An 18,343-nucleotide genomic window follows, 5' to 3' on the forward strand; every position below is an offset into this window, starting at 1 on the left:
TTATTCAGTTACTCCAAGCCGCTCAAAAGCAGCAACAATGAGAAGGCGATGCCAATAAACCTTCAGACTACGCAGACCCTTTGTCTTTGCGCATACATGCGAACATCCAATCCAAGTGCCCACCAATCGATCCAATCACAAATCCGATGAGCCACTGAAACGCCAGCCCAATCAATCCATCGATCAAGTCTGCTCCTCCTCTTTTCCACTTCTTACATCTCCTGGTGCCTACCCGCTCTTCCACCAGGAGCCTTCGATCCATCGCCCGAGAGACTTGACAAAGCCATGGCCCAATCCGCAAGGGAAGTTCCGTCACTTCAGGTTTCGTGCGGCCATCTTGCCATCCATTGAATTGCCGTTCCGCCGTGTGTAGCAGCGGAAAAGGAGAAGAGCCGAGGGAAAAGGAGTCCCAAACAAGGAGACAACAGAGAAAATCGACAGGACCTGCCCTACATCCTTTCGTGCAGACATCTTTCCAGATTATTTCACTCATCCGACCGTCTCGCCATGGTGAATGACCGAACCTGACCCGACCCACTGAACCAATGAAATACGATGAAGAAAACACATTGATACGAAAAGAAATACGTGTGCGCTATTGACAGCGCGGTGCCGGTACTCTCGAGTGAAAGGACAAGAGTAGGATAGGGTTGAGGGGTAGAAACGTGCATGCAGGCTCGTTTTCTGCTGGTTCAAGCCAAGACTGATGCGAAGGCGGACAATGAGTCACGACCTCTTACATGTAGTCTCCTGCCGCTTACCACCTCGTTCTAGTGATGGGCATGACTTGTCGTTTACCATATACCCATCACTGAAGATCGAGCGTAACCCCCAAAAGTTCCTTGTTTGTACCCTCACTCGGCTTTGGAACAAGCGCAATTAAGTCGGCACCATCAGAACATCCGCCTGTTCCCACTCCCTGTCCCAAAGGAACCACCACCCTCTTCGCTCCTCATCAGCCTCCCGCTGGCGCTCACTCTCTTTTGAAGCTTGCCATCACGCTCTCTGCTGCGCTCGGGCGGTGATCCACTGCTTCCCGCGATTTGGGGCAACGCCGTCAGCGTGTCGCCTCCAGCACCAAAGCCAACACCGCCGGCTCCTATACCTGTCGATGCGAGTCCCATTCCACTGCTGCTGCTGATACTGCCCTCACCAATGTCGCTGTTGGCGCCCCCATGGGCACTAGTTGCGCTTGTCCCAGCGGAATTGCCGTTTTGACCGTGGCGGTTCCGGCCTGTGAGCTGGTCTTCCTTTTGCTCCAAATAACATCGTGCGGCAACAGTGAGCGGAAACGGTGACGGGGTTGTTGGGAGATCGGCGCCATTCTGGATGAGGAGCTCCGCAACGGGGAATGGCTTGCGGACACCTGGCGGTGCTGGTGGGGCATGCGTTGGTTGTGGCGGTGGCGATTGGCCAGGTGATGAGGCCGGTGATATGACCCGTGGAGAGGCAGCGGCCGATGGTGATGCTGGATCAGCCGCAGACAGGGCCAGGTATACGAGAGGCGTGTTGCGAGACTTGTCCGTTGCATTCGGGTTTGCTTTGAGGGCAAGGGCGTACAAGACGTTCTGAATGTCGTTCTTCTTGACAGACGCAATTAGAGTCTCCTCTGGAGTGGAGTAGTGAGAGAGTGTGGCGGAGATGGGTTGGACAAATGCTCGGTCAGCATATTTCTGGTTGATAAACTTGAGTCTCTGCTCCCGAGTCGACATGGGGCCAGGCTTGTTTGCTCGATTCAGAGTGGCTTCCCAAATCATGTTGCTCACTCGGTTGCCAATCTTGAACAACAGCTCGATGATATCGGGCGTGAAAGAGTGGACATCCAGTGTGAGAGAGCGGACTTTGGAAATGTGCGTGCCCAGTGATCTGTGGATGCCACTGCATTCAATGCAGACGACAATGCCAAGGTTGATCGAAACCCAGTCGACTTTGCTTTCTGATCCGCAGTCTGCGCAGTATTTGTTACCAGCATCAGCTTCACGGATCTGTTCCAACAGTCTGTTAGCTTCTCCCGAGGGCTCAGGGCTACGGTAGGACGGCCTGTCACCCACGGTAGCATGGCGAGTAACAGGCTTATCCTTCCTGTCGCCTGCTGAGCCGCGGTGACCAGACAAGGATGAGCTTTTCCCTGTCAGAACAGAGGCAATGTCTCTGCGAGTCGAACGATCCAATGATTCGGTAGCTGCAGGGTCAGAGATGCCCTTGCTCTCAACAGCGCTTTGGAGAGCATTGTTGATGGCGTTGATCCAGGTCCTGAGATCTTCCTCGCTGGTTGTCTGATATACTCGAGTAAACTGAGGTGTAATGACTTCGAAACAGAATCGCCTTTCTGAGTTTCGTGCCTCTCGGACTGACGCGACACGCAGGTCGATGGGTGTCATGTGGAGGTTCATCTTATTTTTCCAGTCCGAATATTCTGACAACTTTCCCTCGCCCACGGTGATCCAGAATCTACGGCTCGATTAGCACTCAATATTTTTCGAAAAAAGTGGCGACGAATTACTCACTTGTGCCATGCTTGTTTGTTCAGGCCTTTGGGATCAAGATGGCTTCCTGGTCTGCTGAGTGCCCATAGGAGGCCTTCCTTGTGAGGCGGGTGTTTGTTGTCACCACCATCAACTGCGACCTTGTCTTCCAGATCTCGAATACCCTTGAACTTGTTCGCGCCTGGACTGCCTCCCTGAACGGGCATACCACTTATCCCAGGTTGCAATCCGGGGGTTTGTGTAACGTTTGCTGTCCCTGGTGGTGATCCCACACTTGGCACGACGCTCACGGTACTCTTGAACAGAGGTGCGCTGCCGGCCGGTGGCACCCCATTCTGCTCTGGTGAGGCCGCCCCGCCATGGGCTTGAGCTAGCAATGCAGCCGTGGCCTCTGGCTCCTTGTACGCCGTGCCGCTCTTTTCAAGTGCTCTACGCTTCTCCTCTCGTTCGGCCCTTTGGAGTTGGAATTCCTTGTCGGCTTCCTTCACCTCCTGTGACAACGCGTCAAGCTGCGGCATCATAGTCTTAACCTTGTCGGCTGCGGCCATGAAACCCTTGGCCTGCGCGTCCGCGTATCTCGTGAGGTACGAGAGAACTTCCTGGTTCTTTCTTCCGCCATTGAGATCCTGGATATACGAAGAATAGTCGAAGCGTTTGAGCTCAAAATTGCGTCGCTTCGTTTGGTATTTGGAGTCGGTTTCGGTACGTCTTTTCTCCTTCATCGAGTCTTGCCGTTGCCCCAGGTAGCGGCTGACATAGGCGTAGTACTCCTTGCTTTCTTCTTCAAAATCCTTCTTCTTCGACTCTGCCTGCTTGATGTCCACATTGTAGAGCTTAGAAATGGGATCGATGATGAGCTTTTGAACATTGATCGTGTTCAACTTCTCATAGGCCAGAATCTCGCGGGCAATCTTGTCAAAGTAGTGGTCGATGGCCGGCTGCACCGAATTCGTGTTTGGTTTCGACGTGTCTTTCAGAGCATCAATCATCTCAGACACCGCAGTGTTGCAAGCAATCTGTGCCTCCAAAGTCGCCTCCGCTCTCTTTAGGACCTTTTTCCATTTGGCGCGCATGTCGACAGTGTTCTTCTCGTAGTTTTTCAAATTTGCGCGAAAGACTGGCCCATCATCGAGCGCGCTTATGTCTTCGCCAGGTCGCTGACAGGAAAGATCGACCTTGACAGGATTCGCGATTGTCGCGGAGCTGGCTGTGCTGTACGTTGCGTGAGAAGGCACGAGCCCGAGGCTATGCTCCGGAATTGACTCGATCATGGGCGAAGCTGGATCTCGGACTTCCTTAAAGTCGCCGCCATCAGAATCGCTGACGCGCGAATCCATGGATTGCGCCGAAGGCACCCTCAGTCTGGGCGGCACGGCGAGCTCGAGGTGCGGAGAGGGGGACTTTGGACTGCCGAGGACTTTCGGGGCGCTCTGGACCCAAAAGGAAAAGTTGGCAAGAGTATCCAAACGATGCGCTCGCGGGTCGTATTCCACAAAACTGCAGCTGTTGCGCCATCCACCTCCTCGATCTTCCATTGTGCGCGGTGGCCGCCATTTCCACGACCATTGAAACTGAACCGAGGGATTGCCGGCCGTTGAGTAGTCGCCCACCAGCTCCACGTTTGGATTCTTGTGTAGGTTCGGGTCTGCATGAAACTCTCGTGTAACCAGATTGTCCAGCTCCCTGGAGCTCGGCGCGAATACAAAAGTGAGACCGTTGATCACCGTGTCCACAGGCGCAAGAGTGGTGACAGGCACGTTCGGGGCGGTTGAGACAAGGCCTTGAGTCTGTCTCACGACAAATGTGAAATTAAAAAATAGATCCTCGTCGTTTGGGAGGCGGATGAGAAAGTTTGGAGGTGAGGAGGGATTGGTCTCCGGGTCCTGCAATTGTCGTCTGGTCAATATCGATGCCCTGTTTGACGTCGCGAGCGGTAGGCTTTACCTGCACATATTCCACCGGGGTATCATCGCCAGCTTCTCTTTTCGCCAAATACCTAGTCGCAGGAAAACTATTGGGCGTGACATTCAAAAGGACGCGACTGCGCGAATTGGTGATCTGCAGTCCAGCGATCGAAACTAATCGGACTTGGTCAGCGTTGAGATTGGATCGCAGGAGTGCGAGGACTCACAGCGGTTCTGATCGCGCAGGTACAAAGGATCACCCTCGCCCTGCCTGCTTCCGACGTTGCCCATGCCTGACGAGGCTGGCGGGACGCCAGCGAGGGAAAAGTGGCGATGGACGTATTGGACGAAGGCGCGTCAAGGTGGGCGAGCAGCGGTTGGGGCAGGATGGCAGGGCGCGGTGCAGAGACGGGAAGAGTCGGTCGGCGTGCGGGCGCAGATGAGATGTGGTTCGGCTCAAGACCAAGACCCTGAAACTGGGTCGACGGGCGGGCCACTATTGCAAAGGCGTCCAACCGGCGGATCTTGGAGGAGGAGGGGGGAAGGCTGGAGTGATAGGGCGCAGTCTCGGGGCCGAGAGGTGTGAATGGATGCTTTGGATATTGACTGGCGACTAGAGTATTTACGGGCGTCGAGGGTTCGAGGGTTGGTGGTTTGGATGGAAGCGAGTGGAGGAGCCGGTGGTGCAGTTGGTGCGTCGTGCCGATGCGGTGCAGGTGGGAAGGCCTCAGGTCCGTCCGCTAGCAGCAATGACCACCACCAACTCAAGACAAGACATGGGGGACGCAGCCCACACGCGCGCACGGCACACAACCTACCTACATATGTTTTGATCACGCAACAGGCACACATGCCCCCAACAACCTAACGTCTTTTTCCACGACGCGATCGTCTACACGTGAACTGATGGACGTTAAGCGTCCCGTCACCCAGGGCGGCTCGTAGTCCAATGCGCCACCACTGAGTGACCCTCTCCATGGACTATTCGGTCCTTGGCGTTTTCTTGCTTCTGTTTTGTTGTCCTTGCGCAAACGGCACTCGACAACCGTCGTGATAGAACGCCGAGTCATGAATCAAGCCTTGGGCGAGGCGGTCGCACCGAGGCTTCAGCAACCAAAGGCCGTGTCGGCGCATCCAAGTCCAACTCTGGCCGTGTGGGATCATGCTGGTTGGCAAGAGTCGAGACGCAAACATCATTTCATTCGTCGAAGCAACAACCTAGTTTGCAAGCTATCACGACTCCAACATCACGGCGCAAACGCCAACGAGACGCCGTTCCCAGTCGACAAACTTCCGAACAAGGACCGTCGGGGAGCTATCTCAGACTCAGTCAACAAGCTTCGCTTATCGCAAATCACAGCTCGTCTTCTTCCCTAATCTCCGTCCCGGCCTGCCAGCCTTTCCAGTTCCAAGGATCTCCGCCAGGCACGCAGAGTCCCAGCCGCCAAAAGTAGTCTCGGTGTGCCCAGAAAAGCTGCCAGAGCTTGAATCGGGCCGGGACCCATGCGCGCGGATCATCCCCCGCAATGCACTCTTCGTCCTCATCGCCAGAGCAGTGGCGGACATCGGCAACAGCTGGCGGAAGATCCGGCTTGCCAATAAAGATTTCCCCACCGTGCATGCGGTAGCCCCATTCTTCAACGGGCAGCAGAGGCACTGGATCTCCCACATGCGTCACCCTGCGGAATCTGCTCTCTGTCGCGTTCATGTCAGTCGTGAGGTTGAAACGCTTGTCAATGTAGTGCGCGAGCTCATGGTTGCCAACCCGTGGCTCTCCAAAAGTGGTGACGTGTGGATCCCATCCGCGACTTTTGAAATCCAATGCGGCGAGCGCAGCGACCGCGCCGCCCAGGGAATGGCCCACCAATGTGAGTTTGTAGTTGGGGTACATTTCAGCGGCTAACAGAATGTCGTTGAGGATCTTGTTGCGGGTATTTATCCAAGACTTGTAGAAGCCGCTGTGAACGGCGCAGTTGTCACACCTTGGCGGCTTGAAATTGGGCGAATCATCGTCTCCAGGATAAGGCACGTATTCTTGGGGGATGGTTGACAAGTCGACGATGGTATTGGTCAGCGAATATGTGCCGCGAAACGCAATGATGATGCGCGGTTCAGGCCTGTGGGACAGAGCAATGAAGCCACAGGAGTCGGAAAGCAGAGGCCCAGTATTCCAAGCCTAGCACACAATGAGACTCGTCCAAAAATCGCGAGGGCAGAGCACGCACCGTGATTAGTTCGAATCCAGGAAACTCGTTACAGCGGCTGGCGCACTTGAAGGGCTTTGTAATTCCTAGGCCTGTAAGCCCGACGCAGTAGGTGATGTCGACAATGCGCGCAAGCTCCTCGAGCTCAGCAAAGAGCGAGGCGGAGACTGTGCGATTGCGAGGGCCGCGCGCGGACGATGCCAAGGGCAGGGGATCTTGAGGTTGGTCGAGGCCGAAAGCAGCGAGACTTAGACAAAGGACGGCGCAGATTCGCTGGAGCAGGCGCATGGCGGTCGCGAGCGTTGCATACTCGGAAGGGGGGGAGAGAGAGAGAGAGAGAGAGAGAGATAATGGGCAATATGCAGGGTCGTAGGTGTTTGGGTGAATGTGGCTGAGGATGGGGATTGTTTGACGATTGAGAGTGAGCGGGAGGAGCGACGATCATAAGCGGAGTTGTCGTGGGCCAAGGAACAGAAGCAAGCCAAGCCAAGGCGTGGCCGTTGACGTCGAGGATGATTGTGGGCCATCCCGTCTACTTCACATCCTGGCAGTGCCTGGGACCAGACCAGACGCTTTGGAGCGCGCAGACTGAGAACGACCCGACGCAGCGAAAGGACGCAGATGCATGTGAGCTCCGCTAGACGGGTGGACGGTCCTGCGAGGCACGCAACTGCACCGAGGGCCGTACTAACCTAAGCCTTCCTGCCCAAAAGCTTCCGCGATCCGGCGTCTGCCAGTTGAGGTGAGCGGCCCGGGATGCTCGGCGACAACGACGTCATGCGGCGGCCCACCTCACCTTGACCAGCCAGGCCCAAACATCAACCCGCCGTCAGCACACGTTCACGCACTCGGTTCACCACTCAATCATCATCTCTTCTTCCTCCTCCTCCTCCTCCTCCTCCTCCTCCTCCTCCTCCTCCTCCTCACACGACCAACGCCCCAGCGCTCCAATTTCCACCCACCCACCCACCGCTCCTCCATGCTGTCTTGATCCTCGTGCTCCCTGGCCCGACCGCTTCCATCACCACTCCTGCTTCCTTTGACCTCTGCATCATCACCACCCCCGGTCATTCCTGCCGCCATGTCCGCCAACGAACCCATAGCCCACGCCGACTATGCCCGCACCGAAGAAGGTCGCGCAGGAAGTCAAGACCGTCGACCTAGCATGCCTCCTCACGATCCCACCGGCTCAATCGCAGGTCTTCTTCAAGTCCCCAACCAGAACAACCAGAACAACCAGAACACCGGACCAAGCGAACATGGGACCTCATCCGCACCACCTAGCCGTCCGGTCTCAGCCGCCGGTCATCCTCCGTCTGCAATCAACGCCCCGACCCAAGTGCGCTACGAGGATCCAGATTTTACGCACCCGCCAGACCTCAATTACTCGTTACGGACCCGCAAGAAAAGCATTTCGCTGTTCTGGTCGCTCATCGTTGTAGATTGCATCTTCACGCCCATCGCCCTCTACTTTGGCCTATGGTACGGAACCAATCTGTCGCACAACGCCGTCTTCAGTATCAGCACCGGCACGCTCGGCTCCGTTTCCATCTTCGAATACTTTTTACGCTTCCACCGCCTGTGGAAGAAGGGGAGCACATGTCGGGTCATTGGTGCAAGACGCTTCTACGTAATATTCAACCACTCCCTCTGCTTCCATTCAATTGTGCTGACGCGGCGCAGCTGGACTGGTTCCATTGGAATCTCTCTGTTGCCTGGATTGCCGTCATGATTGAGCTCATTGTCGGCACTGTCCCCAAAGAACCTCCTATTCGACTGCTTGCCATGCCCGTGGCGAGTATGTGTTTTGCCTTTGGTGTTGAACTGCTCGTCATGGACGTTGCACGCCTTGCTGGCTACAAAGCCCCAATGCGCATCTCTTCACTTCCCGCTGGATCCCCTCTGCGGCCTGGCATCTACTCCATCATTGAAGATGTGGTCGCCGTCGATGGTGGCGGTGGCACCGAGTTCCGACAGCGCTTCAATCTGAGATACATGGCCAGCCACAAGTTTCGACAGATGCTGCACCGACTGACGGTGTTCTGGGCGTTTGGATCTTGCGCCATCGCAGTAGTAACGACTGTCTTAATCTTTACCATCCAAAGAGACGCGGCATATGTGGTGAGTACCTCGAACAAGAAGTGCCACGATTGGGCTAACTCGTCGTCAGGTCGGGTGGACTGTCCCATTCATCTGGGCCGGCGTGTGGACCTGGATCACCATCATCTGGGTGCAGAAAAGCCTCAAACACGAGTATGCAACTTGGTCCGAGGTCAAGTGGAAGGCGTAAATGCCACGGCTCGAATCTCCTCGCAACGCGCTCGAACCCGAGTCGAAAGTTGCATCGTCCAATGCCCTCCCAATTCTCTTCAAATACTTGCGGCACGGTTTTGAGCCTCTGCGTTGTGCATTGCATATATTAATATTTTTCTTTTCCAGTCTTTGTATTTTTGTATGACTAGAACGCCACGTGTTGATGACGAGGATTTCCCTCACACTCCAATACCCCCTACTCGAAGAACAGCTTCCATACTTCGAGGCGTAGCGCAAGGAGATGAGACTGAATGAATGGGAGATGGCCCTTTTTCTCTATTTTGTATTTTCTACAGCGCTTGATGGGGAGGTTAAGGAAAAACTCGTTTCTCGTTCGGCGCTTTTCCTTATCTTTGGATACCACACGGATGACAGAAGCAGCGGCGTGGTGCGGTGCAGAGTGATGCTGCCGGCAAAAGAAGAGATCGAAGCAACGAGAATATCGAAGAAGCCAAAGTGAAAGCCAAAAACGACGGCATCACTGCATCGAATCCGCGGATGCAACCCTCTTCCCCTCTTCAACCTACCTACCACATGGCTCGGGAAGAGAGGTCCGAGGGCGCTCCGGCAAGTCGCGGGGTGGCGCGGCTTGGCGCAGTGTCCTCACGCTGAACGGGGACGGAGACAGCGGACGGGGGACGGGACGGCGCTATGTCCGAGCGCGACAGGTGGGAGGGAGGGGGTTGTGAAAGGGAGGGGTCTGCGTAAAAGAAGAAGCGGTTTATCGTATCGAGATGCGGACAAAAAAGATGATGAGGCTAGACTGCGCGTACGAATCGAGCCAACAAAAAGGAGGGCGGCGGTGGTGTGATGAGATGGCACCGACGACGAGCAGTGTTGGGTGGTCAGATCGAGAATGATAGTGGGATCACAATGCAGCAAGAGAGAACATGAAGCAAGACAGCAAAATGCATATGAAACATGTCAACGACGATCTCGTCTTTGCGCACCTGTCCTGCCCTGGTCGTTGGAATCCTCTTCCCGTCCCGCCCTGTCCTGTCATGTCTTGTCCTGTCTTGTCCCCATTCTTGCTGCGTTTGCGTGCTGACTACCTTACCTGGGTAGCTAGCTGGCTGACTGGCTTCAAACCTTACTGCTGCCCCGCCATGACATCAGACACACTGTGTGTACATTACCTGGAAATCGCAATCTGCTGAAATCAAGACGAAAATGCTGGAAAGTAGCGGTACTTGAAGACAAGTCACCGTCCTCTTCTCAATGGTTCCTGGATCAGCTAGACAGACGACAACATTTTGTTGTGAAATTATTCAACTATGCTGTTGTTATTCTATTGCTATTGCTACACACATGGATGCATGCATTGAAAACAGTCCGATGAGCGAGGAAGGTGATGAGTGGGGGAAAAAAAAAAAGAACAACCATCCGCCTGGCTGACATGGTGCTATGTAGTAGTGCATGCCTGCTCCGTGAACGCCGCCATTTTTTGCTTGCCTGCTTGCTTATTTGCGACGCCGCTGCCGCCGCCGCCGCCGTCCTGTCCTGCCTTACCATTGATGCTTTCTTTCCTTTCAGTATGCCAGACACAAAGAGGAGGGACATCGCGTAAATAACAGTACCAATGACCCAAAGGAAACAGGAAAATCTCAAGAATAGAAGCGCCGACCTTATGCAGGCGTCATTTCAATCTTCTTGCCCTTGACGCTCTTCCACTCGACGAAGCACGCACCAACCAAGCTCAAGGCGCCCATGGCGACACTAACGTAAAAGGTCTCGGTCAAGGCATCGTTGTACGACTTGAGGACGGGCTGCAGCAGATCGGGGAACTGGTCGCGGATGACGTTCTGGATGTCGGTGGCGCCGGTGCCGAGCACTATGCCCTGCAGCAGCTGGCTGCTGTTGGGCACGTTGGCCTTGACGTTGTTGAGCAGCTGGTTCTGGAACACGTTTTGGCCGACGCTGATGAAGAGGGCGCCGCCCAGCGTCTGCGAGAACATCATCGTCGCCGTGCCGATGGGCACGTCGGCCACCGGCAGCGCCGTCTGCACTGCGATCAGCGTCTGCTGCATCCCCAGCCCGACGCCTGCGCCGAATAGCACTTGGTAACCGATCCATTTGGCCGAGCTCGTGTCGACGTCGAAGGTGGACAGGAGACCCGCGCCGATGCCCATGAGGATCGATGAGGCGATCATGAAGGGTACGTAGTAGCCGATCAAGGTGATGGAGATGCCGGCGAGCATGGACAAGACGACCAGACTGAGAATCATGGGCAGGTTCATGATGCCCGATTTGACGGCACTAGCGCCCTTGATTGCTTGGAACCAGATTGGAAGCTAGCAGTCTTTTTAGGAAACAGGTGGAAAGGCGACAGCGGCATGGACTTACGTAGTAGGTCATGATGAAGAAGCTGGCGCCTAGCAGCGTGCCAAAGTAGGCGCATGACCAGACGGTGCGGTTCTTGAAGACGCGCGGAGGCACCGTCGCCTTCTCTTGCTTCTGGATCTGGATCGCAATGAAGACGCTGATGAGCACGGCGAAGAATACAAAGCAGACGATGATGCGCCAGTTTTTCCACTCGTACTTGGAGCCTCCCCACTGTAGCGCGAGCAGCAGAGACACGATTCCGGGCAGGAAGAAAAAGGTTCCAGTAAGGTCGAACTCGTCGAGTTTGTTTCTCCAGCCCACGGCCGTGTTCTTGACGACCCGGGGGGACTTGAAGAAGAAGACGATGAAGGCGGCTGCGACTGCACCGAAAGGCAAGTTGATGTAGAAGCACCATCGCCATGATACCCTATCGGTGAAGGCTCCACCCATCAAGGGCCCTGCCACACTTGCGATTCCATAGATGCCACCGACTGCGTCTATGTTAGAAAGTGCCGAATCAACCGAATAAAAAGGGAAACTGACCTATGCCCGTGTACGTCGGCCGCTGGTGCAAGGGCACCGTTTTGCTGACTATCAAAATGGCGCCAGAAAAGACACCAGCGGCTCCCAGACCTGCGATTGCTCTGCCGACAATGAGGGCATTGGACGTGGGAGCGATGCCGCAAATGAAAGATCCCAGCTCGAAGATACCAAGGGCAAGCAAATATATCCACTTGATGGAGTAGAAGGTGTATAGCTTGCCAAAGATGAGCTGGAACGCACAAGTCGTCAGGAGATATGCCGAGCCGTACCAGCCCACGTCGCCCAACGCCTTGAAGTGATCTGTGATCCTCGGTATAGCGGTCGCGATGATGGTGTTATCCTAGGGCAGGGATTAGCACGGCCATACGACTCGAGGATGGAATGTCAGCTTACCAGCGCCATGCAAAACACGGTCAAACACAGGGCAACAGTGATGAGAGCAAGCTTCCATGCGCCGGGATACTCGACACCGTCTTCGTCTTGTTCTATCTGCGCGTCATCTTCGCTTGGAGTTCTCTCTATGTTGACAACGGCAATCGGGCCTCCAGCACCAATGGCAGCGTCTCTCAAAGAGCGCAACGACTTTTGTGATTTTGCATGCTTGAGCGACTTTTGCGACGGGCGTGATTTGAGAGATTGCGCATCTGGGTCGCCAACGCGGTCTTGCGTGGCGGCGTCGCTGCCTTCTCTTTTCTCGTTGATGAAGTTGTAACTTTTTTGACCTTCGGCTGGGCGCTGGGTCTTTTCGGGGTCCGAAGGAGCGCTGGCGGAGCGGGTAGAAGGCGGTCGACCGTCTTGGGTTGAGACTTCAGCCGTGTGGACAGAAGCAGCTGGCTTCTTTTCGTGCGCCACGTCTTCGGCGGACGAGAGCCTTTTTTCATCGTCAAGAATGTCGACCGAAGGATCGGTATGGGAAGTTGAGGAAGGGTCAGCCATGGGTGGCATTATGCGAAAATAAGGTGTGTCCAGGGGCGACAGTCGGAAAAGGTTCGATGGTCAGGCAGAGTAATGTAAAAGAAGGAGCGTCAGAGCAAAACAAAGCCCGGGCAGAGGATATTTGAGTAGAGCAAACGCGAGAGGAGACGAGTGGACGGGAACAGTCGGATCCGAGAGCGGCAGGGCCTTGTGTTAGAGTCCGGTCCAGGCAGGCAGGCCACAGCTAATGTAATGTGATGGCGGTGGTGAGTAGAGATGGCGAGGGCTTCTGACCTATCAGTAGTCTCAGCCAAGTGCAGCCTGCCATGACAGTCAGATCAAGCAGAGGCTCGTCTCCAAGCTCTGCACTCCAAAGCCTGAGTCGCCTTTCTCTCTCTCTCTCTCTCTCTCTCTCTCTCTCCTTCTCTCTCTCTCTCTCTTTGTAGCGCCTGGGCAAAATGCACCTATATTGGTTTAGTTGATACGCGCAGCAATCCATCGTACTGGATGCCCAATGATTGGTCAACACCCGCCATTACCCGTTGCGGTTAGAGCGCCACCATCTTCTTTTGCTCCCGTCGTCGTCGTCGTCGTCGTCGTCGTCGTCGTCGTCACGACACGTTTGGAATTCATCTGCCGGCTGCTGCTGGCGAGGCAACCTAAGCCAAGAAGCCTTGCACATGTACACATCACCGTGCCATTCATTAACACGCGCAATGCGCTCTTCCGTGCAACCCTGCGCATTTCCGCTACATCAGCCCCAGAAGGGCTAGCGGTCCGTGCCCTTCGCATTCGCATTCGTCTGTCGACTTCCTTCTTCACCTTGATGCTGTGTGCATCATTCTGACTGCGAAATGAATGCTGTTGTTTCCGAACCGAACTTATGGACTGACCACCTGCTGCTGTTAGTGGATTCTACACCTTCATGACAGAATCTCTGGCCGTCGAAAGTTAGCTGCCGTCGATTTTAGGTGCTCTGCAGCAGCCTTTACCTTTCTCCGCACTCTTAGCCATCATACCCTGTCTATTCCTCCAGGCTTGACCGGGAAGGCCTAGTTCGATGTTGCAGTCTTCTGTTTAGATCGGCCCTTGAAACCGTGCCCATCGTCTGGTGTTGTAGGCAAAAGGAGAAACGAGTCGGCTGCGATAGACTTCAGTTCCGTTCGCTCGGTCCACACACAGGTCGGCATGCCAAGATGCCGACTGCCCGCTACGCTTGAGCATGATTTTGATTGAGGTGACGGGAGCGTCAACGGGAGTCGGGAATGCCTGTCGCCTCTTGAATCTTGCTTGTGCTTGGGACTTTGCCGCATAGGGTCTGAGTACTGCACAGGGTTCAGCTGCCTCGGAGTTTTTTGTTCAAGAAGAGAATATCCCCCCAATCATAGCTTTCGCCTCGTACAATAAACCCCCCCCCAGCTTTGTCGCTGGCGCGCCAAGAACCTTGCAAGCGGCCATCTGCGCAACGTCTTTGAGCTACAGCACTCTTCCACCTTGACATTGTTGTTGGCCGTGCGCTGCACATCTTCAAGAAACCGAGCCCGCCTAAAGTCCGACTAACCCGCCAACATCACTTCGCACCTTCCCGCATCATCAACCAACAACCTGGAACCTATCGCGCCCGTCGAGACTTCTTCAAGATGGGCTTCTTGTCTGAAGATGAGGCATGGAACGACGTTGAGCCTATCCCTCTCGACGAGGGCGGCCCCAACGCCCTCGCCGCAATTGCCTATCCCGAGGACTACGAGGAGGCCATGTCCTACCTCCGCGCCATCATGGCCAAGAACGAGATGAGCGAGAGAGCATACGAGCTCACCGAGGCTATAATCGATGCGAATCCTGCTCATTACACCGTCTGGTAAGCCAACACCCGTGAGCCCACCTGCTGGCAACCTCACTAATCCTTACACCACAGGCTCTACCGTGCCCGCATCGTATTCCACTTAAACAAGGATTTGCATAAAGAAATGGAATGGCTCAATGAGACGGCTCTCAGGAACCTCAAGAACTACCAGATTTGGCACCACCGTCAGACGATCATTGACAAGCTCGACTCGGCCGAGGGCGAACAAGACTTTATCAAGACCATGTTGGAAAAAGACAGCAAGAACTATCATGTCTGGAGCTACAGGCAGTGGCTGGTGCGACGCTTCAACCTATTCGATCAGGGCGAATTGGAGGCGGTCGAGGAACTGCTCAAACAAGACGTGCGTAACAACTCGGCTTGGAACCACCGCTGGTTCCTCGTCTTTGGAGCCAATGCCGAAAACTTTGGTCAGAAGAAGATGTTGGACCGCGAAATCGACTACGCAAAGGAGGCCATCAAGCGGGCGCCCCAGAATCAGAGCCCATGGAATTATTTGCGCGGCTTGTCGCAACACGCACGTCTGCCCAAGGCTTCGCTCAAGGACGTGGCTTTGGAGTGTGCCAGCGTCGATGAGACGGACAAAGTTCGCTCAACCCACGCTCTGGACCTCTTGTCTGAAATCTCCGCCGAGGAGCAGAGCAATGAAAAGGCGGCAAAGGCGCTGGACTTGCTCGCACAAAAATACGACCCGATCCGCCGCAATTACTGGAAGTATAGAAAGACGTTATTGGAGCAACCTCAGGATGTTGCTTGAGCGCAACGACTGGGCGTAAGGATGATTTTGTACGATACCCCTCCAACAAAATGGAGATACTACACTGATTCAAATGGGATCTTCCGTGCAGCTCTACCCATGGAGCAGGGCGTTTGAAAACGTGGATGAATTGTGACATGCTGGCGCCGCAGCAGATTTTCTTGCGTGATTCGCGTTTTTGCAGCTTTGCTTGGATGTTGACATGATGTACAGTCCAGTGTTCTCTCATAGTCACCGGTTATTCGGGTTCAATTCTCTCGCTGCCCCTGAGAAACGACGCACTTCTCTGAGCAGTTTGTCATAAAAACTCTTCGAAGCACCAGAGTGCTTGACGAAACAGGGAAAAGAAAGCAGCAAACTCGGCCAGCCAAGGCCCCCGACGAACATCTCTGTCATCCCTCTCCGCCATTCTCGCCCTTTCGGATACATTTCCATCATCTTCCCCGCATGACGAGGGCAAAAGACCAAAGGGTACCGGGGGCGCGTGGATTCTGGATCCCACTCTAGCATCAGCACCCCCAAGGCTATGGACTTGCTAGGCCAGCCAAGCAAAGGACGCGAGCGGAATCGCCATCTAGGGAATGCGGGGAGCCACTTGGGTTCCCCGCAGGCGTGGTCGCTAGCGCACGCCATGGCGATCGTCAGCGGTTCCGTCGGGATGATCAGGAAGAAGGTTAACGGGACCTCTACTCAACGCCAGCGCCAGACTCAGACATGCGCGCTTTGCATCGGCCTTCCTGGTTTGCATCTGCTTCGCGAAATTGACACGGGTTGCAGTCACTCCTCGTCCGTGTTGGAGTAGAAGCTGGGCGCCAGTAATGCAGCTTCTGCACTGAATCAGTTTCCCGATATTGTTGAATCTGCAAACAACCAGTGGTTCAGTGGAGCGGCGGATGAAGCTGCCTTGCCTTGACTTCGACGGACGCGTTAGCTCCCGAGACGGATCCCACCAGATTAGCGTCAAGACGCGGCTACACCCGGCTGATCGAGGAGCTTGGTACGCCGTGGTCGGGCTTGAAAAGAAGCTCATGAGAAGTGAGGCATGAGGTGGAGCAAATCTAAAGTCAGACGGAAGGAAGTAGTGAACGACTGGACGGGGAGTTTCGAACGACGACACGGAGGTGGCTGGAAGTCAGACGGCCACCTACTCTAGCAGAGATATAATCGCTGCAGGGCCTGCCTTTGCTCTTTTCTCGAGAACATTCATCCTGGCCTGAACCGGGTTGTTTTTCCTCGTTCGTTTCAGGCTTTCAACAAGTCAAGAAGAGACGAGTATCGATCACTGCTCTCTCTGATAAGACAGCCTGCCTAAACTGCTCACGAGTATACCTTATTCTGTCGGTATGCCGCTATTCTTCCCCCAGCACCTCCCTCTTTCTGTCCCGCCGCCCCCGAAAAGGTCTCACTCTCCCAGAAACGCTATCATGGGATCCATTGATGGCCTCGTCGATGATGGAGGCGTCATGATCACGGCGGACATCGGATCTACCGCGGCGGCCGTCAATCATTACGGAACCACGAGCACCAAGACTACCAAAACAGCGGCAGTCGAGTATGGCATGGGTCTATCTCCGCTGCTGGTGCAAGCAGAACCAGATGTACCACCAAAGATAACGCCACAGCCTGCCCCATCAGCCAAAGCGCACTCTGAGGATGACATTAAAGCTTCTGGATGCGACTTGAGGGGAATTGACGGAGAATCATCGACGGACCCGCCCCCGGATTCCAAACCCTGGATCGTGACGCCGTTGATTGAGTCAAAGGCACTGTCCAAGGCAGCAGGCTGGTAAGTTTAGTAGAGCATACATATGTGTCTAGTCAGATTTGACCCCTGCATACCCCTGATCCCGAAAAACCCCCCACCCCCAACCCACCCTTTCTCACCCCGTTTGCCCACTTTGACACCCTCGCGACTAACACCACCTTCCCCGCAGCCGTATCCTCCTTAAGCTCGACCTTCTTCAACCATCAGGTTCATTCAAACTTCGCGGCATCTCGACTTACATACTCCACCACCTCAAGAATCACCCGCGCCCGCACCTGTCGCACTTCTACTGCGCTTCGGGCGGTAACGCGGGGCTCGCCTGCGTCGTCGCGGCCACAACCCTCGGACGGCCAGCCACCATTGTCACGCCAACGACCACGTCGCCCAGAATGCTACGACGGCTTCGCGATGCAGGTGCCGCAGCCATCATCGTGCACGGCGACACGCTGGCCGCGAGTGAGCGCTTCATCCGCGATGTGCTGCTTGGGCCGGGTGGCCAAGGCGAGCGTGACGGCGTCTTTGTGCCGCCCTTCGACGATGCGCTCATCTGGACTGGCAACAGCAGCATCGTCGATGAGCTCGCAGACCAGATGCCGCTCGACCGCCAGCCCGATGCTATTGTGTGCAGCGTTGGTGGCGGTGGTCTGCTAGCGGGCCTTCTGCAGGGCATACGTCGCCGCTGTTCCCCAGCTGGACCCGCCACGGCTTCCTCTCGTCACCCCTGGTCTCCGCGCGCCACGACTGTCGTGGCGGCCGAAACTGAGGGTGCAGCGAGCCTGGCAGCTGCCCTGCACGCTGGGCGTCCCGTCACGCTGGCCGGTATTAGCAGCCAAGCGCGCAGTCTGGGGTGCGTACGAGTGGCACAGGGGGCGTACGACGAGGTCATGGGAAGCGTCGCCACCACCACAGCGCAACAACAGGCAGCAGCCGAAGGTCCAACTATTCCGTCTTCGCCAGTCAAGAGCGTCGTGCTTTCCGACGCCGACGCGGCGCGCGGCTGCGTGGTTCTGGCCGACGAGGACCGCCTCATGGTGGAGCTGGCATGCGGCGTCAGCGTCGCCGTCTGCCTGGACGGCCGTCTGCCCAAGGCGTTGGGCCGCGATGTGACGCCCGACATGACAGTCGTCATCATCGTGTGCGGCGGCTGCGATGTCGATGTGGGGAGGCTGGCGGAATGGAGGCAGACTTGCGGGGGTCTTGTTGGTGTTTAGGGGGACCCAAGGGGTCTGCGTGGTTGATGAAATACTTGGACAGTGACGAGATATGGACT

The 18,343-nt window shown here is 55.5% G+C and overlaps 6 protein-coding genes across 6 annotated transcripts; 3 read left to right on the forward strand and 3 right to left on the reverse strand.

Annotated features, from left to right (window-relative positions):
* Positions 1-599: 599 nt before the first annotated feature.
* Positions 600-4,681, reverse strand: IWZ02DRAFT_511089 (ARF GTPase-like protein activator; the record flags this gene model as incomplete). The annotated part of the gene is made up of 4 exons (XM_066770521.1): positions 600-2,451; positions 2,508-4,369; positions 4,431-4,564; positions 4,618-4,681. 4 exons carry the CDS (start codon positions 4,679-4,681, stop codon positions 894-896), a joined length of 3,618 nt encoding a protein of 1,205 aa, XP_066625927.1. The 3' UTR covers positions 600-893.
* A 677-nt stretch (positions 4,682-5,358) lies between these two features.
* On the reverse strand, positions 5,359-6,882 carry IWZ02DRAFT_511095 (Alpha/Beta hydrolase protein; the record flags this gene model as incomplete). The annotated part of the gene is made up of 2 exons (XM_066770522.1): positions 5,359-6,566; positions 6,616-6,882. The coding sequence occupies 2 exons, from the start codon at positions 6,880-6,882 to the stop codon at positions 5,745-5,747; spliced, it is 1,089 nt and encodes a 362-aa protein (XP_066625928.1). The 3' UTR covers positions 5,359-5,744.
* A 793-nt stretch (positions 6,883-7,675) lies between these two features.
* On the forward strand, positions 7,676-8,884 carry IWZ02DRAFT_429800 (uncharacterized protein; the record flags this gene model as incomplete). Its single annotated transcript, XM_066766011.1, has 3 exons — positions 7,676-8,224; positions 8,278-8,715; positions 8,765-8,884. 3 exons carry the CDS (start codon positions 7,676-7,678, stop codon positions 8,882-8,884), a joined length of 1,107 nt encoding a protein of 368 aa, XP_066625929.1.
* Positions 8,885-10,143: 1,259 nt separating this feature from the next.
* On the reverse strand, positions 10,144-13,118 carry IWZ02DRAFT_441519 (MFS transporter). The gene is made up of 4 exons (XM_066766918.1): positions 12,166-13,118; positions 11,773-12,112; positions 11,251-11,720; positions 10,144-11,198 (listed from the first exon to the last, which is right to left on the reverse strand). Exons 1-4 carry the CDS (start codon positions 12,715-12,717, stop codon positions 10,533-10,535), a joined length of 2,028 nt encoding a protein of 675 aa, XP_066625930.1. The 5' UTR covers positions 12,718-13,118; the 3' UTR covers positions 10,144-10,532.
* A 917-nt stretch (positions 13,119-14,035) lies between these two features.
* IWZ02DRAFT_124404 (uncharacterized protein) lies at positions 14,036-15,407 on the forward strand. The gene is made up of 2 exons (XM_066761515.1): positions 14,036-14,545; positions 14,603-15,407. The coding sequence occupies exons 1-2, from the start codon at positions 14,328-14,330 to the stop codon at positions 15,306-15,308; spliced, it is 924 nt and encodes a 307-aa protein (XP_066625931.1). The 5' UTR covers positions 14,036-14,327; the 3' UTR covers positions 15,309-15,407.
* A 1,460-nt stretch (positions 15,408-16,867) lies between these two features.
* IWZ02DRAFT_371006 (tryptophan synthase beta subunit-like PLP-dependent enzyme) lies at positions 16,868-18,284 on the forward strand (the record flags this gene model as incomplete). Its single annotated transcript, XM_066764536.1, has 3 exons — positions 16,868-17,094; positions 17,243-17,954; positions 17,994-18,284. 3 exons carry the CDS (start codon positions 16,868-16,870, stop codon positions 18,282-18,284), a joined length of 1,230 nt encoding a protein of 409 aa, XP_066625932.1.
* Positions 18,285-18,343: the final 59 nt, after the last annotated feature.

This window comes from Phyllosticta citriasiana (genome assembly GCF_038021145.1).
Source record: "Phyllosticta citriasiana strain CBS 120426 chromosome Unknown IWZ02scaffold_2, whole genome shotgun sequence".
NCBI lineage: Eukaryota > Fungi > Ascomycota > Dothideomycetes > Botryosphaeriales > Phyllostictaceae > Phyllosticta > Phyllosticta citriasiana.